The 12,536-nt window shown below is 38.7% G+C and overlaps 3 protein-coding genes across 3 annotated transcripts; 1 reads left to right on the forward strand and 2 right to left on the reverse strand.

The window, feature by feature from the left end:
• The first annotated feature begins 96 nt into the window (after window positions 1–96).
• LOC119655365 lies at window positions 97–6,085 on the forward strand. Its single transcript, XM_038061224.1, has 4 exons — window positions 97–270; window positions 334–626; window positions 5,577–5,687; window positions 5,753–6,085. The coding sequence occupies exons 1-4, from the start codon at window positions 145–147 to the stop codon at window positions 5,922–5,924; spliced, it is 702 nt and encodes a 233-aa protein (XP_037917152.1). The 5' UTR covers window positions 97–144; the 3' UTR covers window positions 5,925–6,085.
• On the reverse strand, window positions 6,075–8,587 carry LOC119653399. The gene is made up of 4 exons (XM_038057963.1): window positions 8,556–8,587; window positions 6,452–6,662; window positions 6,281–6,388; window positions 6,075–6,222 (listed from the first exon to the last, which is right to left on the reverse strand). Exons 1-4 carry the CDS (start codon window positions 8,560–8,562, stop codon window positions 6,075–6,077), a joined length of 474 nt encoding a protein of 157 aa, XP_037913891.1. The 5' UTR covers window positions 8,563–8,587.
• A 1,881-nt stretch (window positions 8,588–10,468) lies between these two features.
• LOC119653850 lies at window positions 10,469–11,526 on the reverse strand. Its single transcript, XM_038058898.1, has 4 exons — window positions 11,332–11,526; window positions 10,959–11,269; window positions 10,789–10,899; window positions 10,469–10,723 (listed from the first exon to the last, which is right to left on the reverse strand). The coding sequence occupies exons 1-4, from the start codon at window positions 11,455–11,457 to the stop codon at window positions 10,540–10,542; spliced, it is 732 nt and encodes a 243-aa protein (XP_037914826.1). The 5' UTR covers window positions 11,458–11,526; the 3' UTR covers window positions 10,469–10,539.
• Window positions 11,527–12,536: the final 1,010 nt, after the last annotated feature.

Below are 12,536 nucleotides of genomic sequence, written 5' to 3' on the forward strand. Positions count from 1 at the left end.
ATAATATAACGATTCAATAGGCTTTAAAAGTAGCGTTAAGGTCCTAACTTTTTATTCAAATAATCCATAATTTTTGGGTAACGGACCGTAAGATATTTAAGTATGGTATATTGCTGATAGTCTGGACTTTAAAGTTGTGGGAATATGTTGGTGATTCAGTTTAATAATTTATACATTTACATTTTTATTTCACTTGCAATAATTGATATTTTCCATGATTATTATGCTCAATGCCAAGAAGAGGAACAACAAAGCGAAATAATTGTTAGTGTAAGTAAAGAAATTAATTTAATTCAGTTAAACTTTGTGCTAATCCAAGGACATTTTCACCAGTTGATTTATGGATTTGGTATTCCATGGGATGTGGAAGGTGGTTATATGACTACGGGATACGTTATACGTGTGCAATATGGATTTCCAATGAAACTTAAGGAGTGGAAACCTCCGTATGCCAAATATTTCAAAAATCGAAGAAGCACAGTGGAAAGAAATGAAACTTTAAAACAAATACCGGAAAAGGTTGACAATGCAGATGGTGTTTTAAGGAAAGAGAAAAGGCGAAATGATCCGAATATAGAGAAATACAGGTGGGCTGCTTATCATGCGTTGGAGATGCATGCAAAAAGGTAATAATCTGTGAAAAAATTCCTTTTATAAGAACTTTTGTTTGTTCGATAGCAATTCGTTTCGTAGTTGAAATAACGGGAGGCTAGTGAAACTATTTGGTTATGGAGTTAATAAGAGGAATATGTGATTCTAAATTTGAATCTTCTGAGTAAGTTGCTCTAAATGACTAGTCTACAAAAATGACAGAATATTTAATGTGGCGAACATAGTGGTATCCGGAGTAAAAACTTTCTAAATGCCCTTTAATTGTTTTTGAAATTTGATTGAAACATGATCCTTGTGGACATACGTAGTATATTACAAACATTTTTCTATAATTTCCTTGGGTGTGCTTACGACATATCCGTAAAAACTATGAGCACTAAGTTGTTGTGCGGTTATACCATCAAAGAAAAGTTGAAGATCAATTTCCTGTAGTTTCTCTTGAAAGTATACTTCGCATGTTGACTAGTCTATCTATCTAGGAATAGTAATACATAATGTGTTGTGACATGATTCAAAATTAAGATGAAGGGTTGTTTCTTGAGCATACGATTAATTTTTAAATGCATCGATCGAAAGGTTTACGATATTTCGCTGCTTCACTTGCAAACCCGATAGCGAGGGCCGTGTGGAAGTGCCCTCGGGGAATCTTCTATCCTTTTTTGCTAACGCCCATACTACTATGTTAAAATTTCTCAGGTATTATCACGATATTTTTTCTTTTTTTTGGGAGTAGGGTAGGTGAATGCGTTTACGCACAGAGTGTTGGACTCCCGCAACAGCACGCTGTCGGACTACCAACTAAACACCTCCCTGTCATCAGAGAACTAGCCTGGAACCGTTTGACCCATTACTTCGGGCTAGTCCTCCCGCTCTTCCGGCTTTGGGAAGGGAGTTGTTAGTTCAGGGACCCCTTACCGTCCGATCCCTCCGGCGGTCGAGTTCAATCTTCTTCAAAATAAGAAGAGCGCGAACATAATGCGCAATACCATTCCAGCTGCCAACGCTCTTCAGCATTTCTCTGACAATGTTGTCTGGAGAGAGCTCCTCTGTGTCTACATAAAGCTGCTGACGAAAGCCGTCCCACCTCTCGCAAGAGAAAAAAATGTGTTCAGCGTCGTCCGCCACTCCACTCCATTGCAGAACACACAATCAAGAGATCGCGCCTTCCCGATCCTGTGCAGGTAAGACTGAAAACCTCCATGCCCACTTAAAAGTTGGGTAAGGAGGTAATCAATCTCACTGTGCGTTCTGTTCAACCACGGGTATAATTTGTCAATGAGCCGCGCAGTCCATCTGCCCCTTGGCTCATTTTGCCAAGAAAGTTAAAACTCGGTAAGCGTGCGTTGCTGTTCTGCACGGGCAACTACCTCTCTTAAGTTTTCGCCCTTACGGCGGTAAATAGCTTTACCTTCCTTGGTAAGGAGGGCAACGGGGATCACTCCCGCGATCACCATCACAGCCGGTTTGGAGACGGTATAATAAGCAGACACCACTTGCAAAACTTCCCGCCTCTGCAGTTGAGCAAGGCCTTTACGATGCACCTCCTTTTCAAATGCATCAACCCATACCTCCGCACAATAGAGCAGAATTGACTGCGTTGTTCCCATAAGAAGACGTCTTCTAGTTGATATAGGGCGCCCGACGTTTGCCATTAGCCGACTCAAGGCCGCGACTCCAGCTGCAGCCCTGTCCTCTGCTGCTTTGATTTGCTCGAAGAAGCTCATCTTCGAGTCGAATTAAACATTAAACCAAGGTATTTAACCGCTGGTTTTGACTCTATAGTCAACTCGCCGATCGATATGGGACGCAGGGTTGGGATTCTCCTTCTGGTCAAGATGACTACTTCGGTTTTTTCCAGCGCAAGGCTGAGACCGTGAGCAGTCATCCATCCGCTTACCCGTCGCATCAATATGCCAAGTCTGCTTTGCGCCTGTTCAACAGTGCGTCCGGCAACAAGTGCCGCAACGTCGTCTTCATAACCGACCAGGCGCGACTCTTCGGGCATATTGAGTCTCAGCAGACTATCGTAGGAAGCGTTCCAAAGGTCCCGCCCTAAGATGGATCCTTGTGCTACTCCCGACGTGATTTCCATCCTCTTTTGGTCCTCTAGCGTCTCATAGAGCAGGGAGCAGTCTTTCAGATAATCCCTCAATATCCGCAAGAGATAGCTTGGCACGTGAAATGAGTTTTCTAGTGTGCCTAGCATATTTGTCCGTCTTACGGAATTAAAGGCATTTCTGACATCAAGCGTTATGAGGAGCACTATCCGTCGAGATCGGCGGCTGTGTGCCTCGGCTCGATGACCGCATCTACGACCTCCTTAACAGCATCCACTGTAGATCTCCCTGTTATTATGACGATATTGGAGATACGAAATCCGGCCTTTAGAATGCACTGCCTCCAAAAGTCTCGTTCGATCGCGTCCTCCAGTTGCTAAATTAGAGCGTCTATTGAATTCACTTAGCGTTTCTTTGGTTTTTTCGTTGGTCTTTATCCTTCAAGTTTGCATCGAAAACCTTTTAGGTAATCAAGTGTTGCCTCGAAAACCTTTTAGGAATTCAAGTGTTATCTATAAATTAGAAAGTGGCCAGCCCATCGTAATTTTTGCCTCTTGATAATCGTGGAAACATCTTGCTCGTCAAATATTTCGTACAGCTCATGGTTGCACCTGATTCATCATCGATCTCCATCAAGCTTTGCCTTGATAATTCTCTTCCGAACTCTCCTTTCAAATGCATTTCGCATTTTTTCACGTTCACCATTGTGATTCAATATTAATAATCGTAATTTCAACACTTCTCCAACACATGCACTCCTCCTCCACCGTTCTGCGCCAGGTCAAAATACTCTGATAATCCGACCCCGGTATATATTGAAGAAGGCTTGGAGCTATCGAGTAGCAGTGGCTGTCTCTCTCCATGTGCTACTTCCATATAGCAACACAGAAAGAATAATATCACGGAATAATTTCAACTCGATGTTGGTGTTGACATAATTGAGTTTCTAGATTTTTGACAAAGCAACAAAGGCACACCAAGCACTGAAAACGCGTAGAGCGACATTAAGTTCGGTGTCACCGTTGGAAGAAACGACGCTTCTGAGATATCCAAATTGATCAACGCCTTCGCTACTCTCCCAGATGCAGATAGGAAGAGTGTGATGACCGATCAGACTGAGAATTTAGGTTTTGTTATTGATCTTTAGTCCGATTCTACTTGCCCCTTCTCGAAAGCACGAGCTATGTGATTAAGGTTCCTAACTCGGTTGGGGAGAAAACAGATGTGATCAGCATAGTCGAGGGTTTTGGGCAAGGGAGCATGAAGAATTCCACCGATAACAAGAAGGAATAATTCAGTGACAGGATACGATCTTGAAGAACTTCATAGGAAACAAGAAGAAATGACATCGGTGGCAGGATACAATCCTGGCGGGCTTCACTTTGGACTTCAAATTTCTCTAAGATGTTACCACGGCACAGCACGTGACACTAATGTTTCTTCTGCGCCAGAATTCATATTCAATCATTTCTTTCGCTATTGTTTTGAGTACATTCTTTAGTCTTGCCCAGATTTCGTCTACAAGCAGCTAGCTCGTTTTGTAGGCGTTGTATTTAGAATTTACGGAATGGGCTGGCTTTTAGTCCGTATGTTCTCGACATACGACATCAGATAGCGGTGGGAATCGTAGTACACTCCGCGATAGAACCTAGTATTAAGAATGTTAGAGAATCATCTTTCTTGTCGCTTGGGGATGCTGAGGCCCCTTTTATGGATGGCTTTGTCTGGGAAGTATGTCGAATTTATGGTTGAAATTCTGCTACATGCATATGAGGCCGTTATTATTCGATGCATTATGGAAACTGCGGCTACTGGTTGTTCTGCTGTAGGTTTCCTCAGTCTCAACTAAAGTCACCAAGTATTATTTTGGTGTTACTTCGTGGCATATATATGTATATGGTTACTATTCACTCCTTGTGGGCTATAGCTCGTCTACCACACCCTTGAGCCATCGCTTACGGTTCGCTGAAATGCACTTCAATTCTCCCCAGAACTATATAACCATTGAATGGCAGTGAATGGAATAGTCTTCGCAGACTATCATAGAAATTGTCTTTTACTTCATCATCTTTCTCTTCAGTTGGGGCATGGACATTTATCACCCAGACATTGGTACAACAATTGGCATTAATGCGAATCGCACATTTTTCTTCATTTATGGATTTGTTGTCTATGAAGTTTATTTTGAACTCTTTCATCAATATGAAGATGATTCCAAACCCTCGTTTTCTTGATAGTGTGACACTTTTCAAAATTGTGTGCAATTTCATGGCAGTATCTCGTTCACAACTCATTTCGTTGATGGGTCGCTAGCGCCTGTTGATGTGCACTTTTAACAGCATCTGCTCGGTTATGAGCTCCAATATCCTAGGATCCAGGAGCATGGTAAGTTTTCGGTTTGCATGGTGATTTTCGCATTATCAACCCACTCCTAGATTCTTTATCTTGTTGTTGTAGATTGTGTTCAGTTATTGAGGACAACGGGTTGTAAGCTTATCGCTCCAAAATCCCCAATCTGGAGGGGTGCGGTTACTGTTTCTGCTTCAAGTCGTGGAAAACTTGTCTTTGATCCTTGTTCATTTGCAGCTTGTGAGAGATATTTGTAGATGGCCTTTCTTGGAATTTACATTGCTTCACCAATAAATTCAGCGATTCCGCTTGGAGCAAATATGTGCAGATAAGGTCAAGTCAATAATATTGTGCATGTCTCCAAGATTTTATCAAATCGGTTAACTTGACTGATTACAAAAGTAAATTTTCTTTATTTTGTACTCCCGATAATTGGTAATCCTGATATTCCGTCCCAAATTATCAGTCCGTTGACGATTCGAATTATCGAGATTCTACTGTATTATTATATTTATTCAACCATGAGAACAAACTTTAATTTCGGTTCAATACTTTCAGATTAGGTTACGAAGGAAGAGCTTGTGTCTTGCGAGGCATTTGTGAAGCTGCAACTGTTCCTTTCAGTTGGAAAAGTGGACTCCTAGGAGAGTTGCTCCACATCTTACTAACGTAATGACTTCTGAAATTATTTACAAGGACCATCAATAATTCACATTTTATATTTTTCTTTGCAGCCCGTCAACATCAGTAGAACCATTGACTAAACATTCTGATAATGAATATTTACATGCTGAGTACCTGGGAAAATCAGGTGCACCGTGTGAGCGTATCTTCAAGGAATGTAGAAAGTCGCTGCTGAGTGAATTTTCGGGGGTCTTTGTTGAACGATTTCAACTTAATATGTAGCTTATGATGTGAATTTCTTCTAATTTAAGTCAATAAGTGTATGCTGATGATCTTTATTTCTATTGTACAGACGCAGATAATTGTTCATTTTAATTTCTACTACTAATTATCGGAAAAGAATTAAATAGCAAGTACATTATTTTATAGAAACTATAAAATAGTTGTTAAGATATTTATGAGTGAAAAATTGCATCGTGAATATTGTAGATGGCAAGGATCACCAATGGCGCCAGAAGCTTCAGCATTCAAATAGCCATCCAAAAGTTTGTCTATGATTTCACCATCGCTTGAAGAAGGTCTAAATTTGATCAGAAGTCAATAAAGTAGAATTTATCTTTATTTATTGGAAAACTTACGTGAAAAATAAATGAAACAATTCTGTTATAGGGTGGAACTGTGAAAACGGGATTTGTGCTGCTTCACATATAGCTCTCAAAATACAATCTACACCATTATGTCCTCGACTAGATTAGTAAGTTGTTAGGTTGATAAAACATAGTTGTTTTTCAAATAGAAAATATTCGTACTTATCCAAGATATATTCCAAAGCTTTATAGGCTGCCAATCGTGGATTGAAAATACCCCTTTTTCGTTTCTCTGTGCTTCTTGTTATCGGTAATCCAGCAGCCGTGAGACCATAATAAAGTTGCGTAGCGTTGTAGGGTAACCAAAATTGTCCTTTTAATACAGCGCCAGTTGTAATTGTTTCTGCCTCGAGATCAACTGGTATACCAACGCCTGCAATAAACTTCAATTCTTAAAAGGTAGAATTCATTTTCAGAGAAAAGATAATTTTAATAGAACCTGCACACGCGTCGGGGCAGCTTGAGGGAAAATTAAAAAACGTTTTCTAATATTATGCATTGATTGCGTCTGAGAAGAACTTAGGGCGACCAAGACAAGACAAACGACTAGTGATAGCATAATTGAGCACGCAGGATTTTAAGTTATTAGTATTTGTTGGCGTGTGTTACTAATATTTATATCATGCCATAAGTTTATTTAGTAGAGAGGGTTCCATTAACGATCAGATGCTATATACAGATTTTTAAGAGGTATCATTCATTGGTTTGCAGTTTTAGATTGGTTTTATATTATTATTTCTGGTACATTAATTTATCTCATATACTTCTTTATTTTAAAACCTATTGCACATGTATATCTCATACTTTATGGAGGCAGCATGTGTTAATTACTTGCTTACTCTATAAGATACTTCTTGAATATCTGTTCTAACGATAAGCCGGATCAGAAATAGAAGTCGCTGTTTTTTTTTTGTTCAATTTTTAAGAGAATAGACATTGAGTCGAGTCAGATTTGTTTTCTGGATCTCCGTAAACGTCGTATTGAATTATTTTGGTTTAATTTCCGGTTCCTGACATTGCTGGCATCGAACGAGTACTTCCTCTTTTACCGCTCAATTAACCGAACAGCATTGATTTTCATCTTGTGAAGAAATAGTAAATAATTATGTTTTTGAAAAACGAACTAGAAGCCCCTCTAAGTTTATCTTAGAGTCAGTAGCTCACAGTTGTCTGTTCTGTATAAATTGTAATTGGTCTCCCCTTTCGGAAAGCACTCTCTGAGCTGAGGAACCAACCGAGTTTGCAAGACTTCTATATACTGATCTTGCCTCATAATGTCTTTTACCACGTACAAACGTCCAGTACCTTTGCCGCTGATAACTGACCAGATTATAACCTTTGTAGGGTGCTTCACAGTTTGAACAACGCAGTTAGGATTACATTTTTCTCCAGCACGATGGCGCACAAACTGAGTTCTATTCTGCAAAATTTCAAAGTGCTTTCATCGCTAAAGCAGACCTATCAAAAATAGAAAAATAAATGAGTATCCTAAGTATCAGTGCTTATCCTTCATTATTTCATAGTAAATGATGCATCTAATATCAACTTACAGATCTCTAGAAGTGAACATCTTTATCACGCCACTGTGTGGCCCATTTCCGACGTTTGGGTTTCATCGCAGCCGTTAACTTGGGCCTCTTGGCGGGTCGGCAGATCTTTAAATGTAAATCCTTTAATTTTCTATGTACAGTGCGCTCAGACGCAAATACATTAGCATCTTCCAGTTGAGATTTTAACTGTCTTGTGGTAGCACATCTGTTTTCTAGGCAAATTTTCCTTAGATATCTTTCTCACCTGGTAGTAAAAATGGATTTCCTACCGCATATATTCTTTCGTTTCGGGCTTAGTTTATGACCTGACTCCACTTTCTTCTTTATACATCGTACGGTGGCTTCAGACACCTTCAACCTTCATGATATTTCGCGGTTGGAAAACGTTTTCAGATCAATGAGGCCCTTTACTTCAGCTATTCTACGCGGTGAAAGGTCCGAGACCTTTCATATGATACCCTACATGACTACATTTGTGAAAAAAAATGTACACCCCCTTTTGCATGTATGGGGACCCCCCTTAAATTCGACGTAAAAGGATGTAAATCACTGTATGCGTGAGCGTTCACAGTTCCCACCTTTCCACCAAATTTGATGTCAATCGCTACAACAGCCTCCGAGAAAAATGCGTGTGACGGACAGGCCGAAAGTAAACCGATTTTAATAAGGTTTTGTTTTACACAAAACCTTAAAAAGGAAGCGAAATAATCGATTACCTGACATGCAACTTGCCAAATGTGGAACGTGAAGAAAGCATACAGATGCCAGAAAACTTCAAAGAGAACTTAAGGCTACTAAAAAAAAATTTTCAACTATTCTGTCGCCTCATGCGTTAAGACAAATTAGGAGTATTTTAAGGTAAAAACAAAAGAAATATAATAAGTACGTAATTTTTATTTGTGATAAATTAGTAGCATTTAACACTGAAAAGAGGATAGATATTAGGACACACTGGCAGCACTTTCTTCCGGTAATTAAATAGGCTGAGAAGTCTGCCGTCATGTTCGTCTTCTGGGCGAATGGAGCTCAAGCGTTCTCCCGCTAATCCTAGGGTTTTGTCTGAAGCGGATATATTTTTCTTCTGCTTCCTGAATTGGAGGTGGAAGCACTTGGTGACATAGTATCATATTCCACATGGGAAGTATCAGTACTCCTCGATTTTGGCCTGGTACCTTCAGGGCGTAAAATTGACATTCTGTAAAACTGGTAGTTTGAGTATCCTGAAAAAATAAAAAGACGCTTATTTTTTTTATTTTCCTTTATTTACTTAATTTTTATTTATTTTTTCACTCAGTTTCCATCCTGTGAAGAAGACTGGAAAATGGTAGCAAAGGGATTCAAAAACAAATGAAATTTCCCAAACTGTTTTGGAGCCATTGCTGGAAAGCACATCGGAATACCCCCCTCCGTCAGGGGCAGGGTCGTTTTTTATAATTACAAAGGCTTTAACAGTCAAGTACTTCTTGGTATTGCTAACTTCAACTACGAGTTCATATACCTTACGTCTTTGTGGACGATGAAACCTTCCCTATGACAAAAACCTTACTGAAGCCTTTTTCTCAAAGGTATCTGAAAAAAAAGAGAGAGGATTTTTTTATTATAGATTGGTGTCATTGGTGTACTGGAAAAGCCAATAAATTTAGATCTTGCCAGAATTAAGTCGGTAGTATTTGCTTGCTGTGCATTACATATTTAATGAAATTATCCTCTCAGCCATACACCCCTTCCGACTGTTTGGATTCAGAGAATCGGAAAACTCAGGAAGGGATGGAAGGAATCCGAAATTCCCCACATGTCAACCTATAACGATCAAGGGAAGGGAAGGGAACCGAGAACGTGCTGTTATAGAGACCCTTGAACTGTACTTACAATATTTTAATAAAAATTGTAAAATATCCTGGCAAGATCAATTTGTATAACTATAAAAATATATTATTCAACGGGACATTATCAATTGATATGTACTTTTATTTCTACTTGAAGAAGACTGAGGTGAAGAGTCTAAAAAAATTAGGTTGGTTAAGTAATTTTCAGAGAGTGTCGCATAATGTTCACCTTGCGTTCGGGGCTTTGTCTCTAGGACTCTTGAAAGAGTTACTGCTAACTCATAGCAGCCGCGCCGCTGGCTTCAATAATAATACTTTAGATCTTCCCAATAATATCCTTGAAGATATACTAATGAACACGCTAGTCAACCTATGGACATTGTACGTGCTTGGTATGTGTTTATAAATATTGATGATGATTTGGTGACCGTGGATTCTCCAACGGATGAGAATATTTTGCTCGAAATACAAGTAGCTCAAGCAGAGAGCGATGATGAAGAATGTAGTCATTCGAAATTCGAACGTATTTGCATTTAGAGATTTCTCGTATGTATTTTTTCAAATCTACATTCATAACACCGTGATTAAGGGATGCTTTCAAGCATAAACACCCTAGAAAAAGTTCAATCATAATTTACATAAATAAGTACTTATATTTTTGCAATTACTCAAATATAGGCAAAACTTTGAAAGGGGCAAAATTGCTTATGAGAACATATCGATTATAGCGATTTGATTTTTTGGTCCATTCAATATCTCTATAAACGATATTCACTATATTAAGTTTCAAAGCAAATACAACGTTACCACTGTTTACGTTTATTATCACAAATTTTACAACTTACAACTTAATATTCATTTATTTATTTCAACTTTATGGTAATAGCATCTTAGCAAAATTATTCAAAAGGGTATGCGTCCCTGAAAATATTGATAGGATGGATTTTGAACATTCCTTAAATATAACATCGCAGGGTGCTCCCGACCTTCCTAGATATTCCGCGTGAAAATACTCGTTATCTGAATGCTTCGATATTGGATCATTTGATGATGATGGGCTGGCAATAAATTACAAATTTTATATAATAATTTTTATAAATCCAAAAAGGTACCACAAACTTACGTCATTATTATATGGAGCAACTCTCCTAGTAGACCACTGCTATAATGGAAAGGTGTTTCAGCTGCTTCACAAATAGACCTCAACATGCACACACGCCCCTCCAAACCAAGCCTGGAGCCAAAATAAATTTATTAAATTTCACCGAATTAGATTCACTGATTTTTCGCTACCTAGCACCTATTGTTTCCACCACTCGATAGATCGCCCAACGATATTTACCAATATTTCCACTTCCACCATTTCTAGTATCTTCGATATAATTCAAAGTACTCTCATCATTGTAATCATCAGTATAGTGTTGAGTATTATTTTCGAATGATTGTTTGGAATTAATGTGCCGCTTGCTGACTGGCTGGGGATGAAGTTTTAATGGTCGAAGCTCTATTGCTGTTGTTGGTAAAAAATACTCCGCTTTCAGTACATATCCCGTCGTCATTGATTCATACTCTAAAGGAAGGGGGATACCAATGCCGTAGATCAACTAAAATATAAATTCCAATCAATTAGCAAAAATTCATTTAAATGATTAGAAACTCGAAGTACCTGCGCTCTGGTCGGTGAAGTAGGAGGAAATATTAAGGTTCTTCCTTTTCTACTTTCAGCTTGTTCTGCAAGAAGTGAGGAAAACACAATGTAAAAAATAATGAACAACTTCTCCTTCACCAGCATCGTTGTGATATTTATCAATGCATTTATAGCGCGTATGCCGTGAAATATAGAATATGTTCTTCTATCCAATGGTTGTGTTAACTTACAGGTAGATCACTTACCAGAGGCTAGGAAGCGGTGAAGAATTAGGGCATGGTTATTCTGATTCTTTCATTCACGTTAAGGTGCTAATTAATGGAACGTTAGCGGCACAGTAAATTTTATAGCTCGGGTAAATGTTAACGGGTATTCCGTGGTAGAATTTAATAACTGAATGACTAAGTATGATTTGTAACATTTTTGTATTAATTGTGATTAATGCTATTTTCGGTTCGAAGAATTCTTATATGCTTGGGCATTTTAGAATACCGGGGGGATCCATTTATGTAAAAAATCAGAGTATTTATGAAAAGAGATGAAACAAGATTCGATATAGCGAATCGGCATTCTCTACTTTCCGTGCACATGTTTTTTGAGCTCATTGCATTTTCTTCTTTTTTGCCTCGCGTCGTCCATGCTTTTTGGAGATTTGACTACAGTACTTTTTCAATAATTTCTGTAATTTAAGATTTAACAATCGTAGTTGTTTTTATTATTATAAATCCTGCTACAAAGCGAATAAGGCTCCGTCCTCCGGAATATGTTGGATCAAATTGTCTCTACACAAACTTGAAAAATTTGTGTGCGACATCCTACTTGCATCGCTCGAATCTTCCCATTTCTACTCGGTTTTTCCGATGGTCGACTGGTTTGAGATCTGCCTTTAGAAACACTTACAAACAAATCCGGGATAGTCTAATAAGGGAGGCTGTTTCGTTCTTCTCGTTGCAAAATCTGCATGTTTGGTCTTCGGTATAGACGCTAGTTGTATGTTCATAAAAGGCAGCGACCTATCATTCATTTTTTTAGTTCCAGATTTCTGCCGTTTTGATTTATCGTCCATCTTAAAGGATCAATTTGCTGTACTTGTGATCAGCCGCTGTTTAATGAATCAATGAATTAGTTAACTACTTTCCTAGATCCTTATGATTTTCACGGTGTCAGATTTGTTAATTCCAACTGCAGGTTCTGGGTCTACAGATTATTAATTATTAATGTCC

The sequence above is a fragment of the Hermetia illucens genome, chromosome 4 (assembly GCF_905115235.1).
Source record: "Hermetia illucens chromosome 4, iHerIll2.2.curated.20191125, whole genome shotgun sequence".
Lineage (NCBI taxonomy): Eukaryota > Metazoa > Arthropoda > Insecta > Diptera > Stratiomyidae > Hermetia > Hermetia illucens.